The 19,432-nt window shown below is 45.8% G+C and overlaps 1 protein-coding gene across 1 annotated transcript; it reads left to right on the top strand.

Annotated features, from left to right (window-relative positions):
• On the top strand, positions 1 to 9,422 carry LOC309519853 (inactive serine protease PAMR1-like). The gene is made up of 6 exons (XM_082201098.1): positions 1 to 1,274; positions 3,001 to 3,135; positions 5,634 to 5,801; positions 6,322 to 6,525; positions 7,662 to 7,730; positions 9,277 to 9,422. The coding sequence occupies exons 1-5, from the start codon at positions 1,208 to 1,210 to the stop codon at positions 7,673 to 7,675; spliced, it is 588 nt and encodes a 195-aa protein (XP_082057224.1). The 5' UTR covers positions 1 to 1,207; the 3' UTR covers positions 7,676 to 7,730; positions 9,277 to 9,422.
• The last annotated feature ends 10,010 nt before the right edge of the window (positions 9,423 to 19,432 follow it).

The raw sequence follows: 19,432 nt of genomic DNA, 5'->3' as shown, positions 1-19,432 counted from the left end.
AAGAGTCTTATCTGTTGCTTTTGCCTTGGGCCACACCCATCATTGGTGCTGACCCCACCCGCTGATGCCTCTGGGAGGTTTCCCAAGGGGGGAAATGGTTCACTGAACTAAAAAGGTGCCTCTGCTTTAACCTCATGATGGGTACCTGAAGCCTGGTAAAGAAAGGGCTGGGAATTTGTAAATTGTATTTTGCATCTGCTTGCTATTCCCCCTCAGCCTTAATCCGGGATATATCTTGAACAGCTGGTTCTGTTTGCTGCACATTCCCAGTACAGGCTCTTACTCCAGGGCTTGGCATTCTAGGTTTTGTCCCTGGAAACTCTGGACCAAGGTTCCTGCAATATAACTCACACTTGGAAAGTTGACTCTCTCTCCCTCCTTTTGCCTTAAGATTGTCACCTGGAAATGACAGACTGGGGCAGTATTTGCATGCCTTCCCGGGTTCCCCCTTTTAAAAACAGTCCATTACACACACAGAGAGAGAGAGAGAGAGAGAGAGAGAGAGAGAGACAGCCAATATCCTTAGGAGACCCTCCTGTAATCTCCTTACCCATCCCTTTACGGAGCTTGTCTTGCAAAGAAGATGCCTTCTGTTCCAGAGGTTATCCCAGGTTGCTTTCTTTGAAATGCTCTCTCTCTGTAGTGTCTTGTGACATTTTCACACGCAACAGCCCTGTAAGTTAGGTTTAAGGTAGCTGATAGGACATGGTTTGCTCAAAAGCCACCCAGTCCTAGTTCTCCATACCCCAAATTCTATCCAGTGTGTCTCCATTCTCCGTGGTCCCCAAATCTTCCCCACACTAACTACTTGAAAATGGCTGGTTTAGGAAAGCATCTATGTTTGGTGCTCCTGTGTGAGATTCCAGGACTTGTGGTATAAGGTTTTTGGAAGAGAGAGGAAAAAATAATCGCTCTTGCTGCTGTGGGATTATCTGTGGCATGGAGAGGCGGGGAGGGTTTGTGGAGGGATTAATGGAAGCTTCCCAACCTCCCCCTGTGCTGCACAGTATCTTGGAAAAAAAAGAAGCGAAGGCGATTTTCTCTGCAGTTTGAATGGATCTGGGCTGCTGCAAGGCCCTCTAGCGATCAGTTCAACTTTGCCATGCCCATGAGGGCAGGTGAAAAAACTTATTCCCCAAATTCCACCTCTCCCTTTGAAGCCACTGAAAAACTCCCCTAGCGGGGTGCCAGCCCTGCTATACCCACCATGGCACTGATGATTCTCTTCTTCCTCCTTTCCTTCTGCGAGTTCCTCTCGGGCGAGGAGTTGGAAGGTAAGTCACAGGGAGCCAAGGTACAAGGTAAGGGCTGAGCGTCCTCCTTCTTGGTGTTGGAAGCTTCATCCATGCTAAAGTAGCTCTTGGGGTTAAGAGGCACTGATTTCTGGGTCAGCGGCTGCAGAAGGAGTGGTGAGTCTTACAAGTCAGTTGCACAAATAAAGTTTCCAACTCATGGTGCATAGTTAAATGATCCAGGTAGCCCCTGGTTTATATTTTACTCTGCCAGAAACTAGTTGGCTGCCCTTAGACAAACTACAATCTATCTGAGCCTCAGTTACACATCTGCAAAATGGGGGGAAGAATACTGACCTTTTAATTGTAGTTCAAGGGAAAGATGATGATAAAAGTTTACACACACAAAATCCTACTATATAGCAAATTTTTAAAAAGAAGACAAAATACTGACACTTTTATAGGGTGGCTAAGTTTGCAGTCTTATCTGATTACTTGGGAGCAAGCCTCATTGAACTCTGGGACATGGATAGGCTTGTCCTATAAAAAAGGATTATCAAGGTAATAACTTAATTGCTCTGCATGTTTTGATGCTAAAAGCCATTGTTGTTTATTGTGCTGTGTAATTCCAGGAACTTAAACTAAGATTAAATAGTTCACAAGTTTGAAATCTGAAAAATTTTAAACTTTATATTTTTCTGTTGTCAAGTGTAAATCTTGAGAGATTTTTTCTTTCTTTTTAAAAACCTCCTGGCCAAACTTCAAGGCAGCCTTCTTAAATCTAGTGTCCTCCAGGTGTTTTGGGCTACAGTTCCCATCAGCCTCTGCCAGCATTGTTGTGAGACACTTTTGCAGACTCTGAAGTAGGAAAGTAGCAAACTCCTATTTAAACAGATAAATAAATGAAATGTTATGACACTAAATAAAAAAATTCCTTCCAGTAGCACCTTAGAGACCTGTTATTGATATGAGCTTTTGTGTGCATGCACACTTCTTCAGACACTGACACTTAATAAGTATGTACACTACCTAGTTTTATTTCTGTCACTTAAATGCTGGGGTTTACCAAATATTGTAACGTTTTCTGGCTGACAGAAAGAGGCCACGATCCTAACCTCACCTAGGAGTCAGCTCCACTGCATTCAGTAGGATTTCCTTCTGAATAGACATGGTTGGGGCTAAGCAGAGCTCTGCATTTCATAAATGGATATAACAATCACAGTCATACCTCGGGTTACAGACGCTTCAGGTTGCGTTTTTTCGGGTTACGGACCACCAAAACATGGAAGAACAGGTTACTTCCGGGTTTCGGCGGTCGCAGATGCGCTAAATTGTGCTTTGTGCATAAGCACCGAATCGCAACTCGCGCGTGCACAGACACCCACTGCGGTTTGCAAACGTGCATCCCACACAAATCACGTTTGCAACCCAAGTGTCCACTGTATGGTGGTACCTCGGGTTACATACGCTTCATGTTACATACGCTTCAGGTTACAGACTCCGCTAACCCAAAAATAGTGCTTCAGGTTAAGAACTTTGCTTCAGGATGAGAACAGAAATCGCGCTCCGGCAGCGCGGCAGCAGCAGGAGGCCCCATTAGCTAAAGTGGTGCTTCAGGTTAAGAACAGTTTCAGGTTAAGTACGGACCTCTGGAATGAATTAAGTACTTAACCTGAGGTACCACTGTACTATAATTTATTTTTAGGATAGAACAAATTATTACACTTTGGGTTGTTGTTGTTTTTTTAAAAAAATCTTCTTTTTCCAGAAAACGTGGACACTTACTGGTCTGGAACTGCCCCCATCTGCATGGGAGGCTGTAAAGGAAAGCACAAAGAACTGAAGAAAAGCACGTGTGGGAATGGAAGCTGCTGTTGGTTGGGGTACAAATCATTTTGCCGGGGTATGTGCAAATCCAGAATACATAGATTCAAATCCCAATTAGGCTGCAAGCTGCAACCGGCGCTGTAGTGGTCTAGGGTCATGAGAGGTCAAAGGCCATTACTAATTCTGCCACAGGGTCGCTGCTGCCAATATCCTGAAAGGGGAGGGGTTTTTTTAGCCACTGAGAATGATTCTTCTCATCCTTGATGCTGATTGGAACCAATCAGAGTGAAAGGAGGTGCGTCAGACATTGAGGATTGGCTCCTAGGGTCAGTCTGGAGAAGGCGCTTGTATGTTCCAGAGCATAGGCGCCAACTGTATGGGGCCCTGGTCTCTTTGTCCCCCCGATAAAATATTTGGGGGGTCACCCTCCATATTTTCTGCAAGTTGGGGGGAAGTGGGGGCAGGGGGAACACACATTTAGGAACACCCAAGTGCTGAAAAGAGAATGGTGCAATGGAACATCATGGAAAACAAAATTTAAGTCACTTTAAAATAAGATGTTGGAGCACTCGAATTCATTTGCCCACGTAGGTGCATAGAAATCTAGCTGAAAGGCAACACATCAGAGATCTGAACTGATTGTTGCATTGCATCCCTAGTTGTTGTTGTATAAGTCTAAGATTATTGTATAATTATAAGATTATACAACCTTCTAAGATCATACAATAATTTTTGAGAGTGTGTGGGTCATGAAAGGAGCCTGTGCTTCTGAATTTGCCATGGCATTACTGGATGCAACTAACTCCCCCCCCCCATGTAGAAATATCATTTGTTGCTGATGAGGAATATGGGGTTGTGGTTTTTTTAGGATTTTTATTTTAGGGGGGGGATCATTAATAATTTAGCACACGCACATACTGCAATCACATGTCATCACCGCTCTTGGAAATGATTGTGTTGTTAATGAGGGCAAACAGAATGGAGATTGTAAAGCGTTTAGCTACGGTAATCGTATAGTAGTAATTGGGAGGGGAAAGGGGCGACGTGGAGGATTTAAAGAGGATTAAACTTCTCTTTTAAAAAAAGGATTACTCAGGTTCACGGTGGAGAAGAGGCTGATCAGGCAGGCTGTCATCCTAGTTAAACAGAACTTCCATGTGACTAGATAGTCTACCATGATATACAGGTGGGACAAACTCGAAGGAAAGACACCCCCTGATGGTGAAGCTCCCAGAGACATCTGGTTGGGAGCAGAATGCTAGACCAGGCGGACCTTTGCTCTGATCCAGTGGGACAATACTTCAGCAGTATGCTGGCCTGGGATTGGAAGCAGCGCCCAATGTTTGGGGTGGAGGGGTGCTTTGGGGGGAACATGAACTGAAAATGGAATGAGGCCAACAGAAATTCGGACTCCGAGGATTAGGTAAGAGTTTCAGCACCAGAAACCAGCAAAATCACATTTTTTTCTGCATTATGATTTGCTCTCATGATGGCATCCGGGGAGTTATAATAATAATAATTTATTATTTATACCCCGCCCATCTGGCTGGGTTTCCCCAGCCACTCTGGGCGGCTTCCAACAGAACACTAAAATACAATAACTTATTAAACATTAAAAGCTTCTCTAAACAGGGCTGCCTTCAGATGTCTTCTAAAAGTTTGGTAGTTATTTTCCTCTTTGACATCTGGTGGGAGGGCGTTCCACAGGGCGGGTGCCACTACCGAAAAGGCCCTCTGCCTGGTTCCCTGTAACTTGGCTTCTCGCAGCGAGGGCACTGCCAGAAGGCCCTCGGCGCTGGACCTCAGTATCCGGGCAGAACGATGGAGGTGGAGATGCTCCTTCAGGTATACTAGACCGAGGCCATTTAGGGCTTTAAAGGTCAGCACCAACACTTTGAATTGTGCTTGGAAACGTACTGGGAGCCAGTGTAGGTCTTTCAAGACCGGTGTTATGTGGTCTCGGCGGCCGCTCCCAGTCACCAGTCTAGCTGCCGCATTCTGGATTAGTTGTAGTTTCTGGGTCACCTTCAAAGGTAGCCCCATGTAGAGTGCATTGCAGTAGTCCAAGCGAGAGATAACTAGAGCATGCACCACTCTGGGGAGACAGTCCGCGGGCAGGTAGGGTCTCAGCCTGCATACCAGATGGAGCTGATAAACAGCTGCCCTGGACACAGAATTGACCTGCGCCTGCATGGACAGCTGTGAGTCCAAAATGACTCCCAGGCTGCACACCTGGTTCTTCAGGGGCACAGTTACCCCATTCAGGTCCAGGGAGTCCTCCACCCCCCAAAAAAAAACAGTACTTCTGTCTTGTCAGGATTGAACCTCAATCTGTTAGCAGCCATCCATCCTCCAACCGTCCTGCCAGCATTTCACTGTTGTGCAAAAGTGTCCCTCTCAAAGGCGAAAGGAGGAAACATAGCTGAACGGCCAGTCAAGCAGAATGGCATGCAGGTGGTCTGTTATAAACCCACTGCTAAACCACAATTCTTGCGTCAACGGCATGTTGCGGAAAACAGTTGCCACAAAGCAACCACCTGGAGGGTCCCTGTGTGTGTCTTTTTTCTTTCTCAGTAAACTGTGGACGACCAGAAACAGAGTTCAATTCGGTGGTCTATGGGAACGACTGGTGGGTCGGGTCGGTGGTGCGCTACAGCTGCCGGCCTGGGTACCTGCTGGTGGGGGATCCTGCTAGCGCCTGCCAATCGAGTGGCCGCTGGACCCCCAAGCCTACTTGCCTCAGTAAGTATAACTGTGTGCCTTCCATGCGTGTATCCAGAGCTTTTTTTCCAGTGGGAACTTGCTGCAACTCAGTTCCGGCACCTCTCAGGTAGGCACCATTGCCAATCTTTTTCTTTTTTAAAAAAGTTTTTATTTATACTTTTCATGTTTATACATTCAATTAGTTTTACAATCAATATAACATTTCAAAATTTGACTTCCTTCCCCCTCTTTTTGCTGTTCCTTAAATTTATTTTAAATATCTTCTGCATATCCAAATTCATTTAACTTGCTCATTTAATTATCCACTATAGATATACACTGTAAATATATACTGGAGGTTATTACAATAATCCTGCCAATGTTCTTATCTGTTTACAGTTTATTTGTAAATATTCAATAAACCATTTCCATTCTTCTATTAAAAAGCTTGTTATCTTGATTTCTTATTTTTCCAGTAAGTTTCACCATTTCTGCATATTCTTGAACGAGTCATTCTGGCGTCATGCCTGCTTTTATTGCTTTGTGTCTTTCTGCGAAGGGATCTGCCTCCGGGGTCGGATTGAGATAAACGAGCGGGATATTGATGGGAGCTGCTCCTCCACCTGTCCCCATAAGGTGTACCCAGGGGCCTTTCTCAATCATGGCTGCATCAAGATCTCCTCCTGCGTCACCAAGCAATCCGGCTGGACCCGATGGTTCTCTCGCTGTGACTTTTGTGAGTGCGATTGCTACGTCCCCTGCGGTGAGTACACAACCTCCGAGTGTCCCTATTTTCAAGGGACACTCCTGGATTTACAGAAGCCGTCTCGGTTTCTGATTTCATCCCAGAATGTCTCGCTTTTCCTTAGGATGTCCCTATTGTCATTGGAGAAATTTTGGAGGGGATGATGGCATCTGATTGGCTGGTGTGGAAAGCAGGATGCTGGGTTAGATGGAACTTTGCTCTGATCCTGCCAGGGTACTTAGGATATTAGAGGTAAAAAGCAGGTGGCGCTGTGGTCTTAAGCACTGAGCCTCTTGGGCTTGCCGATTGGAAGGTTGGCAGTTCAAATCCCCACAACGGAGTGAGCTCCCGTTGCTCTGCCCCAGCTCCTGCCAGCCTAGCGGTAGGTGGATAAATAGGTACCACTGTGGCAGGAAGGTAAATGGCATTTCTGTGCACTCTGGCTTCCATCACGTTGTTCCGTTGCGCCAGAAGTGGTTTAGTCATGATGGCCACATGACTCGGAAAGCTGTCTGTGGATAAACGCCGGCTCCCTTGGCCTGAAACGAAATGAGCACCACAACCCCATAGTCGCCTTTGACTGGACTTAACCATCCAGTGGTCCTTTACCTTTACCTTTACTTAGGATACTCTCAGTTTCTGGTCTTACCATTGGACAGAGTCAAACAGCTCCCTCAGGTGGGGGATAAGGATAGGGAACAGCTGTCTCTGGTATGTGGCCTGCTCTGCGCCCCTTAAGATAGCCTTGTTTCCTCAAGGTGAGGTGAAAAATATTGAACCAGTGCTGAAGTAATATTCAGCTATCAGTCTAGTTGGCTTTGTAGCACGGAGTCCAAGGGCTGCCATCTTGTCTTTTTTTTCTTTTTTTTTTTCAGGCTGCAAAATATCTTGGGCTAGCTCCAGATATTCTTAACTATCACACAGGCTTTCCAAGGAATCCTGGGAACTGAAGTTCTAGGAGGGCAATAGGAATCTCTCTCGGAAGAGACTCCCCAGCAAAGTATGCTTTCCTGGCATCCTTTGGGGGGAAAGTGATACAAAGCCGATATAAGCTTGTGGAGTAGATAGGGGCCCTGGTATTCACCACAGGAGATCCCCAGTAGTTGTACTGGCGAGAACCCGAAGGCTACCACCCAATTTCTTCTCTTCCACAGCTTCCTCAGGATAAAAAAACCAACTGCTGTGGAGGGGCTGCTCTGCGCACTGCAACACCTGACTTTTATGTAAGTTTCAGGCACCCTTCACAACTAGACCTGTGACATTTAATCTATTTAACTTCTTTTAATAATTGCTTAGGAATCCTTTTAAATCTACTTAAAATGTTAATAATTTTAACAACGGGCAGAGTGCCTTAGCAAGTCATTCGCCTCACACAGGAAGGAAGACCTCATCCAAGATGGCGCCTGCTGCAAGGGGGGAGGGGGGAGACGCCCTTGGCCCTCTCTGTGTTGTTGGACTCAAACTCCCATCAGGCCTTGCAACTGGCGTGACCAATGGTGGGGAATGATTGGCGCTGGAGTCCAGCAACACTTGCAGGGCCACAGGTTCCCCATATGGTGACTGCTTGCACATCCTGTAAAATAGAGAGCCAATGGTGGTGCAGTGGTTAGGGTGTTGGACTAAGACCTGGGAGACCAGGGTTCAATTTCCTACTCAGCCATGAAGCTCACTGGGTGATCTTGGGCCAGTCACTACCTCTCAGCCCAACTGTGTCACGGGCTGTTGTGGGGATTAAATGAGGAATGGGAGAAATATGAGTTCCATGGGGGGGAAGGTGGGTTTTAAATGTAACAAACAAATAAATAAAATTTGCACATGCTTATTTATATGTAGAAAAAAAAATCAAAACATTGAAAAGAGTTACTATAATTTGAAGTAAGAGATACAGTCTTCCCCACTACGATGAAAGAGAATGCAGTGAGGCGACCTGTGCCTGCTCAATGCAACTATTGATGGGCCACTGTCTGGTCTATTTCCCAACTTTGTCTTTTAAACCCAACTTGGACCAGAGAGCCCTTCAAACAGAGCAGGTAGGGGGAACCCGTGGCCTCCCAGAAGTTACTGAACTACAACTCCCAGCATCACCCACCATAGACTAGGCTTGTGTCAGAATCTGCGCTCGGCCAAGCTGATAAAGCTCATCTTCCGGAATCGCCCTCCTGACGAATAATTAACAACCTGAGCCTTTGATGAGGCCTCAGGCACATTCCATTCAGCAGAGAATCCAAAACAGCATGCAGAAGTGATGATATTTATGGCTACATGCTATGCTTTATTTCTTACTACGCAGACAGCAAAGAAACATCCTCTCTCTATGAAAGCAGAGAGCAACTGAACAAAGGAACAGGAAACCAGTAACGTCACATCCGTCTCCCTTCTCCCGTGAGATTTCCAACAGCCTGAACTGTCTCTGGAATGTAAACAGAGCCTTGTGACTCTAAGCAGCTGCTCAGTGGCAAAACAGAAACTAACAGCTTGCTAGGGTTGGTGGCAGCTGTAGTCCAGCAACATCTTGGGGCTACAGGTTCTCCACTCCTGAAACAGAGGAGGTCTCCACATAAAAGGCTGTCCTCTGTAAATCAGGACACAGGTTTACCCAGATTCCCCATCCCTGCTACACAAGCACCATCGGAAATCTCTTATTTATTCAAAATGACTAATTCATTTGTATGCAGATTTCTATGACTGATGAATGCATTAATGTTAAGTTGTCTAATTAGCTAAGGTTTCCTTCATACGCCAATGGATAATCTTTCCTATTGATTTCAGCAGGTCTTAAGCAACCCTTGTTTTCTCGGGAATGTGGTTCACTGATGAAATAATCCCCGCTGAATTCATCTCGTCTTCCTAACCAGTTTCTGGAATGGCGACTGGAAATTTTTTTAATTGTGTGCGAATAAACCTGTTGCAAAGAACGCATGCGTTCTGACTCTCCCTGTAAGCAGCCATTTTCTTTTAGGGTGGGGAGGTTCCCAGGGGACTGGAATCCTTAGTTGACAAGACACACAGGTCGATTGCAGGGCACCTGGTTGACATGCAGAACTCTCCAGAATTGATTCCTGGCAAGGCTGGTTCAATACCACCTGGTAGCAGTGCTGAGAGAGAACCTCACTCTGAGACCTTGGAGCGCTGGCAAGTGGTGCTCTTTGAGACTGATGGAGTGGAAGGCAGGGACACACACCTCCAATGTCCTGATTAAAATGGGACATCTCGGGGGGGAGGGCTGTGCTCTCATGTGAGAGCACAGTGCCCCAAAACTTGCAAAAGCACAGCCCTGAAAGTCACACTCTTTTTCAGGGCCGCAATCTCACAAGAGAGCACGGCACCCAAAAGCACATGTGAGCTTGGCCCCAGAAGATGTTTCCCAGTGTGTGTGTGTGTGTGTATCTGTTTTACAATTTCAAATACGCATTTTACATCCTTAAGATATCAATGACCTCCCTTCTTCTCTTTCCATGGTTCATTTTACATACCTTAAATCCCTGCATATTTTACAAAAACTATACTAATCAGTATTCCATTATTGCACCCATCAAAACTTATTTACACTGATGAATTTATCTTAATGCTGCCAGCGCTTTCACAAAATTATTTCCCATATGCCCATGTACCTTGGTTTACAACCATAATCCATTCCGGAGGTCCGGTTGTAAACCAAAACAGGTTGTAACCCAAGGCGTGCTTTCGCCAATGGGGCCTCCCAAAAAAATTGGTTGTAATCCAAAAAAGGGGGGGGGATACGCACTTCCAGGTTTGATGTGGTTGTAATCCAATAGGGTTGTAATCCAAAGCGATTGCAAACCAAGGTACACTGTATTCAATAAACGTTTTCCAATCTCCTTTAAACGTATGTTCTTCTTTTTCTCTTATTCTATATGTTAAGTCTGCAAGCTGCACATATTCTGTCAATTTAAGTTGCCATTCTTCTTTGGTTGAGACCTCACTCGTTTTACATTTTGAGGTTAACAACGCGCATCCTAGTTTTCTGCTGGGACATATTGAAGGATATGCGTGGAGGCCAACACTAGGTGGAGCCAGAGAGTCAATGACTGGGGGAGCTAAGTAAGTCTAGTTTTGTCCCCCATCTTCCTCCTCTCTGGTGAGTTCTACAAGGGCAACACTGAGGAGAATGAAGCTGACAAGAAATGCCATTTCCTGGATTAGTTGTAAATAGGAAAGCAGATGGGTATTTAGGGGGAGGGACTCCTGGATGAGGGCAGACTGTGGTTGGTGGATTAGTGTTCCATTTTGCCCTAAAGGCCTTCATTGTCTTGGAGTTCAATATCTACTGGGGAGGGAAATAAAGGGGCCAGCAGGCATGTGGGTCCATACAGGACAGCTTTATAGGGTCTCTTTGTTCCTCTGGTTCTTTCTCTCTCTCTCTCTCTCTCTTTTATTATACAATTTATTAATTTTATGAGAACAAAAAACAACAACAACCCAATAAAAAAAATCGCAATCAAAATCATACATCTTAATTGACTTCCCTCCCCCTCTCCCTCCTGGTTCCATTTTTTTTATACTTATTTATGCACGTCCAGAGAATCTTATACTCTTACCTATTCAATTTTAAAACCTTATACATATTACTACAAGTGACCTTTAAAAGTTCAACTAATGTAGAAACCAATACACAAAGCTTGCTGTTTATGCCTGAACATTTCTCCCTTTTTTTAAGGGAAGGGGCGGGGAGAGAAAAGAAATTGTCTGGTGTGTCCAGTATAGTTCATTAGTTTGTTTTGCCAATCTCCTTCGTCTTCTTTGGCGGTGGCTTCTTCCTTCTATAGGGATGGGCTTGTCTTGGCCTGGCGTCCGTTCTCAGATGCAGGAACAAAGTCTTTTGCATGGTAAATCCATTATGTTCTGTACCTTCCAGGATCATTGCTTCAATTTTATTAACCAAAGTCATTTTCAACATTTTCTTCAAATCTTTATGTATCGCCTCCCAGGCTTCCTGAATAATTTTACATTGCCACCACATATGGTAGCCTCTCATACCCTTCCTGCTTCATCTCCATCACCGTCAAAGCTTCCCAGATCAATTCACACAGGGTATCATTTTTATCTTGGGCCAAGTCATAGGCCTCCCATATCAGTTCACATGAGGCATCATTTTTGTTATAGACCAGGTTTCCTCAACCTCAGCCCTCCAGCTGTTTTTGGCCTACAACTCCCATGATCCCTAGCTAGCAGGACCAGTGGTCAGGGATGATGGGAATTGTAGTCTCAAAACATCTGGAGGGCCAAGGTTGAGGAAGCCAGTTATAGACCAATCTTCCTCTCCCTTGTATTTTCCTCAAACCTCGCACCTCAGACTTTCCTATTTTAAAAGTTTGTGCATTCACCTCTCTAAGTTGTCCGGCAGCCTCTGACAGTAATTTAGTATTTTCCCAAATTTGAGTAGCTGCCTTAATCGCAGTTGAGTGCATAGGTCTCACCTTCTTCATTAAAAAGACTTGATAAACTTCTCAGCTTGCTTTAGCATCTCAAAGTGTCCCTGGCAAAAAGAAAACAGAACCCTGCAATGTGGAAAATCTCCCTTCTCCTTCTATGTGTTCTGCATTGTATGATGATGCCTTTTCTCTCTGCCGCCAGCTGCCTGCAGTCTGGCTGGTGACAAGAGGGATCTGGGGAGGATGGGAGCAGATCCTCCTTCCAAGGTTAACCGGGAGAGAGAGAGATAGGATAAAAGCAGAGGATGAAAGAGGGGGGGAACGCTGGGTTTTCAATGCAAATGTTCTCAGTGCAGCAGTGCTGCCCAGAGCTTCCCTTCCCTCCAGGAGAGAGCGGAGGCCCAGAGAGACCCACCAAGGACAGGCTGAGAATGCAAAGCCACGCAGCTTCCTCAAACTGCATTTTCTCTTCACCTCTCTACTCGCCCCCAATGCTGCAGGCATGTCTTCCTTGCCTAAACAGACTTCCTGGTGGGATGTGCTGCTGACTGACCAGGTCGTAAGGCAAAGGGCCTTAGTTGGGTGAGGAATTTTGTGGAGCAGCTAAGGGGCAGGTGGACACTTCGAGTTGGAGGACCTTAACCCTGCCGAGAAAACACAGCCCTATAACCTGGCAGTGCTCCACTGCATGCTACTACAGTGGTACCTCGGGTTACATACGCTTCAGGTTACAGACTCCACTAACCCAGAAATAGTGCTTCAGGTTAAGAACTTTGCTTCAGGATGAGAACAGAAATCGTGCTCCGGTGGCACAGCAGCAGCAGGAGGCCCCATTAGCTAAAGTGGTGCTTCAGGTTAAGAACAGTTTCAGGTTAAGTACGGACCTCCGGAACGAATTAAGTACTTCACCCAAGGTACCACTGTACTGATCCAGGGTTATCTCTGCCCATCCCCACACCTACATTTCCAAAAGTGCCCCCCAGGTCTTTCTGGGAGGCTAATGGATTTGGCAGAAATCAAATTGCAGTGGGGAGATCTATGCCCCTAGGTAGCATTTCAGTTATGGAGAAGAATTGAATGTTAAGATTTTCTTTAGACCCGGGATGTGTGTGTTAATGAACGGGCAGTAATTGAAGGGGGATTTAATTGATTTGGAATGGGATCCACTGGGAAATTAATTAGGGGTTAATGAATCAAAGAGGAACCGATTTGGAGTGATTCGGGAGTCGTGCAAATTAACTGAAGAATTTATCTGGGATGATCTGGATGAGAAATTAGTAGGCGTGTGGCTTTTGACACTTAAATTCTAAATTTTGCATCTATCTATAGAAATTGATACAGTAAATGCAGATTTGAATCTTTTAAACTTATCCAGCAGCGCCCCTGCCCAGGTCCTAAAAGTAGGCAGCTAGTTACATCCATCCATACATCATTTTGTTTGTAGGCCACCTTTGCATAGTTAACAAAACACTCCATGCTTACATAATTACAAATATAACAAACCCATAATTACAAATATAACAAAAGTAGTCACAAACAATAGATGAAACACATCAAAAAGTACACAGCCAAATGGAACAATTGCCACATAAATCACAATAGGATCTAAAAATAAAGATACAAAAAAAATTAATATCAATAACAGCAATAAAATGCCCCTAAACAATAACCCAATGGAAGTCAGTGACAAGAGTATCTGAAGAAGCTGAAATCTCCCAATGGATTTTTGAAATTCCCATTTCGGATGCCAGATTTGTGTCCATTTAATCTGCCCCCCCCCTCGCGCTCTCTCTCTCTCTCTCTCTCTGTGTGTGTGTGTGTGTGTGTGTCTGCATGTATAGAGAGACAACCTGTCTATCCTATGTAGAATACAGAAGGGTGGTGTCAAGGAACAAGGGTGGGAGAGGAGACTTAGAGGCAGCTGTAGAGGCACCACTGGGGTCCGGATGTGAAAAGATATGGCAGATCCAGCCTCCAAGGAGTGGACCATAACTGTTGCTGCTACTGTGGCAGTGGTGGCGGCAGCAGGGGATACATTCCTTGGCGGCCACATATGCTGCCCCTACTAATTTTTTTAGAGAGCTTAAACAAATATCTTTGGCCCCATCCACCATTGGTGCACATCCCCCAGAAAGTTGCCCATGAGGGAATGCATTCCTCAGGATGAGAAACGCTCCCCATCCCTGCTCTGCCTAATTGTAGGGCAGGCCTCACATTAGGGCTATGCAAACGCTATACCTTTAAAGCACATTCCCCACCTCAAAGAATTCTGGGCCCTGTAGTTTCCTCAAGCTTGCTGGGGATTTTAACTCTGTGAGGGGTAAACTACAGTGCCCAGAATTCCCTAAGGGAGAGTATGTGCGTCGAATGTGCTTTAAAGGTTTATGCAGCACAAAGCTGAGCAGTACCTACAAATGATAACAAATAACAAATAATAATAATAAAATAAGCAAGTCACCCAACTCCTTCCTCTGTTTTTGTGGTTAAACTTAGGAAGAGTAATGGCGAAAGTGAAAAAAAAAAAGCTTACATTTGAACTACTGTACTTTGTTTTCACGCAAGAAGCAAAATTAATTACCCACTGGATTCTCCCCTGTGAATACACCACCAGGGACAAAGCTGGCAATAAGCAAACTCCCCATGGCTCCTCTCTCTCTCTCTCTCTCTCTCTCTTGGACATTCAATGCTTATTCCATCAGCAGCTTGGCTCCCGAAGGGGGAGTTTTCATGAAGATTCCTGGGAGGATTTTGTGCTGGCTTTTGAACAGGAAGAGGAAACAGTGTTCCTACCTCTATGGGGGGGGGTATAACCATAGCTGTCAACTTACAGATTTGAAAATAAGGGACCAGCAGCCTCGAAAATAAGGGATCAGCAGCCAAAATAAGGGATTTTCCAGGCACAGGTATATTCAACTTCTGAGCCCCTCCGAGCCAAAGGCAGAAAGCCCAGCCAACAGCCAAACAAAGCCTCATCAATAAGGGACAGCAGCGGGACATGGCGCTGTGATAAGGGACTGTCCCGCCAAATAAGAGACGCTTGACAGCTATGGATATAACCAAAAGGAACAGAGTGGAGGGAAGCAATGAAGATATGGGGGGGGGGGTGAAACGATGCTTGTATGCTGCCACTGCAAAAGCATGTCTAATGCTATGGCGCCATGGGAAGGGGTCACCTTTCCAAAGACCCCCATAAGATCCCAGAAGGCACTCATCCACATCCTGCCCCACTTTGTACAGTTGCCGCATGTTAAAGACATACTGTACTGAATTGCATCCAAAACAGTGCTGACCAGAAAGAGGGCAGGGGGTGCACAATGCCAACAGGGTTAGATTTGTAAAAATGCATCTACAGGCTCCTGCAGGTGACCTATTTCTGGAGCATGCACCCTGATTTGTTTGCAGGTGCACCTTAAAGGTAAAGGGACCCCTGACCATTAGGTCCAGTCGTGACCGACTCTGGGGTTGCGGCGCTCATCTCTCTTTATTGGCCGAGGGAGCCGGCGTACAGCTTCCGGGTCATGTGGCCAGCATGACTAAGCCGCTTCTGGCGAACCAGAGCAGCGCACGGAAACGCCGTTTACCTTCCCGCTGGAGCGGTACCTATTTATCTACTTGCACTTTGACGTGCTTTTGAACTGCTAGGTTGGCAGGAGCAGGGACCGAGCAATGGGAGCTCACGCCGTCGTGGGGATTCGAACTGCTGACCTTCTGATCGGCAAGTCCTAGGATCTGTGGTTTAACCCACAGCGCCACCCACGTCCCACCAGGTGCACCTTAGGTGGAGGTTAGATGATGCCCAGTCGTTATCGCGCATTCAGCCTGTATTCATCCTGATTTGTTTGCAGGAAGGTTCTACGTTTTCCAGTAAATAAATGGTTTATCTCACACTTTTCAACTGCAAAAACATCTGGTTCCTTTCTTTTTTAAGTGAATTTGTTGCACCGGAGCAACAGAGTGCTTTCAATCCATTTGTACTGCACAAACCTCACGGTTCTGTTATGTGACTGAATTTCCCCTGCAAAATACAGGCAGTCTGGAGACAGCTGCTATGAGTTCCAGATTGCCAGTACCTGTAGCTTGTTAAATCTCTGCTCTTGCCACAAGAGGGCGGATTCAAGCTAGGATGGAAATTGCCTTGTGGCAGTGAACGGGGCCAAGGGCGTTTTGAAAATGGGCAAGTTTTCTAGATTTAGAGTGTTGGTGTTGACCTTTAAAGTCCAGTATACCTGAAGGAGCGTCTCCACCTCCATCGTTCTGCCCGGACGCTGAGATCCAGCGCCGAGGGCCTTCTGGCGGTTCCCTCAATGCAGGAAGCCAAGTTACAGGGAACCAGGCAGAGGGCCTTCTCGGTAGTGGCGCCCGCCCTGTGGAACACCCTCCCACCAGATGTCAAAGAGAACAACAACTACCAGACTTTTAGAAGACATCTGAAGGCAGCCCTGATTAGGGAAGCTTCTAATGTTTGATTCATTACTGTATTTTAATATTTTGTTGGAAGCCTCCCAGAGTGGCTGGGGAAGCCCAGCCAGATGGGCAGGGTATAAATAATACATTGTTGTTGTTGTTGTTGTTGTTGTTGTTGTTGTTGTTGTTGTTATGTCCCTCATGAAGCACCATTCTAGGGCTGGCTTTCCCTTCCCTGCTGCTCAGAATGCCTTCTTCACAGGCAGGAGGTTGCAATCCCTGGCATTTCCCACCAGAGCAGTGGCAACAGGAAATCTATGGCCCTCCAGATATTGTTGGACTATGACTCCCATCAGTCCTGATTGCTGGCTTGGGCTGGTCTGAGCAACATCTCATATCTGGAGGGTCATAGGTTTCCCACCTGTGAAGTAGAAAAATCAGCCCATGGGGGATGGCAAAGACCCTTCTTACTCTGAGGCCAGTGGTGGCTGGTACTCATTGGGCTTATTGGAGTGGAAGGCAGGAAGCTGACAGTAGGTGGAGCCAAAGTTCGGAGGTGGTTTTAAGGTAGCACGACGGGTGCAATCACACTGGGTGTCGCACTGCAGAATGCTGTAGAATGGAGTACAAGAGGTGGGATGGGGTGGGGAGGGGTGCAGAAACAATTTGAGAGCCCAAAGTCTGCCACTGCAGAGTTAATGACAGACAAGAGACAGCGAATGACAGGCAAAGCCAACTCATTCTAGGCCACATAAAGCACTATGATTGCCGATTAGCTCAGTTGGTTAGAGCATGGTGCTGATAACACAAAAGCCACAGATTTGATCCCTGTATGGGTGCATATTTCTCAAGGACTGGGCAGAGGAGGAATGGTGGAGATCGCCTCCCCATCCTGACCCTTCCAGGGAGAAGAAAGAGGAAGACAGTATAGATTTACAACAGGGGTTTGAGGGAAGTCACAGTTCAGAGACAAATGAGGGGGAAAGTTGGGAAATCATGGGAGAGCCAGAATAACACCTGGCTTACACGTTGTCGTTAGAAAGCATATCTCACACTTTTCAACTGCAAAAACATCTGGTTCCTTTCTTTTTTAAGTGAATTTGTTGCACCATCTCCATCTCCCAGAACCCAGCGAGCCTTAAAAGTAGGAGAGCAAAGAGCTCAGAGACAGAGGGCACGTAGCAGCACCGGTAGAAGTGACCAATGAGGAGGTGAGAGAGACGGGAGGTGGAGATTAACTTGGGACAACACCATTATCCAAGAAGCTGGGTTCTATAGCCTCTCTCTGTAAAATCTGAAATAAAAAAAGGACTGTAAGAAACTTTCCTTTGTCTTTATACTTTCTTGGACAACCAGCCAGGAGCTGCTGACAGCATCCTGACAATATTCCTGCATTGCAGGGGGTTGAACGAGAATAGATGATCCACAGGATCCATTCCAACTCTATGCTGCTGCTTTAAATAGGCATGGCTTCCCCAAAGCATTCTGCGAACTGCAGTTCAGGGTGCTGATAGGATGCCCCCTATTCCCACACAGAACTATCATTCCCAGAGTTCCCTTTGATTGGTTGTTAAACCGTTCTGAGAATTGTAGCTCTGTGAGAGGAATAGGGGGCCTATTCACAACTCTAAGTGCCCTTAACAAACTACAGCTCCCGGGAATCTTTGGGGGAAGCCATGGCTGTTTACTGTGGTCATGCTGCTGATGTCAGTCAGAGATGATGTCAGTCAGAGGAGCCAGTCCTGAACTTGAGGGACTGGAGGTCTGACTCAGTGTGAGATCTTTGCTTCTCTTTATGTGTTTCCAAATTTGCTCACCAATCTCTACGCTCACGTCACTCAATTTCCTCCCAACCTCCCCCCACCTGTTTTTGTTTTTTTTCATGGCACAGGGAAAGATTGGCAGCAGATGGTGATAAATTAATGCCACTCATTTTTCCATATGCCTTTTGTCTTCCAGGCAAGGTGGTGATGTTGGGTGAAGCAGATGACTCACAAGGGGATGGCAGTGTTCTGCCCATGAGGAAAACAAGACCTCAGATTCTCCTCCTCAAGTAATGTCCTTAACATATAGAGTTAGACCACATTTGCACCATACATACCACTTTATACTGTCATAGCTTTCCCCTAAGACTCCTGGGGCTTGTAGTTTGTTAAGGGTACAGAGAGTTGTGAGAAGGCCCCTATACCCCTCACAGAACTACAGTTCCCAGAGTTCCTTGGAAAGAGGATCTGTTGTTAAACTGCTCTGAGAATTGTAGCTCACGGGGTGGATCTACGCACAGGGGAAAAACCCCGCTATAAATAAGTCAGAAATTAAATCGTTAAAACGAAAGGGAAAAAAGCGCTAAGGGAAATCGCAAAGAAATTTTCTTTGCTCTCCAGCGCCATCTGGTGTTGCATGTTTATAATACATTCAAAGTGCTTTTTTTTGACTAACGTAGCTGAATTCCGTGAGAGCTGCCTGTTTGGGGAAGGAGTTCCAGACCAGGGACAGGTGCAGAGAATCCCTTCAGTGTTAAAAAGAAGAAGGCATAAAAGCAAAATAAAACGAAGATGTTGATTAGAAAGACTGAGGTGGCAGTCATTTTTTTTATCTGCTCTAAAATTATATTTGCTTCCTTAGGTAAGTCATAGACTGTTCCATATTCCAAAGAAAACCTCTAAGCTGTTCACAGCATCTTAAAAATACCACAAATAAATGCCAAATACAAAGAACGCGGGGGGGAGGGGAATCCACATTTTAGTGCAGTGCAGATAACACTTAGATAAGATTTCCTCCTAAACATAAATAGAAGCTGGAACAACTAACATATGGGGACCCATAATAACTACTAGCAGACCCAAAATACAGCAATGCAACAGAAGCAATTACCGTAGCCTCACCCAGCAAATAGACACGCATGTGGAACTCTCACTTCTGCTTCTGTCTCCCCATCTTACGCTTACACCAAAAGATGGAACAAAATGACACACTCTCCACAGCTCAGTTGGTTAGAGCGTGGTGCTGATGACACCAAGCTTGCAGGTTCGATCCCTGTATGGCACAGGTGCACATTCCTGCCTTGAGTTGCAGGGGATTGGACTAGATGATCCTCAGGGTCCCTTCCAACTCTACAGTTCCATGAT

Source organism: Podarcis vaucheri (genome assembly GCF_965113315.1).
Source record: "Podarcis vaucheri genome assembly, chromosome: 15".
Classification (NCBI taxonomy): Eukaryota; Metazoa; Chordata; class Lepidosauria; order Squamata; family Lacertidae; genus Podarcis; species Podarcis vaucheri.
The sequence above is the reverse complement of the archived record's forward strand: the minus strand, read 5'-3'. Positions and strand labels throughout refer to the sequence as shown.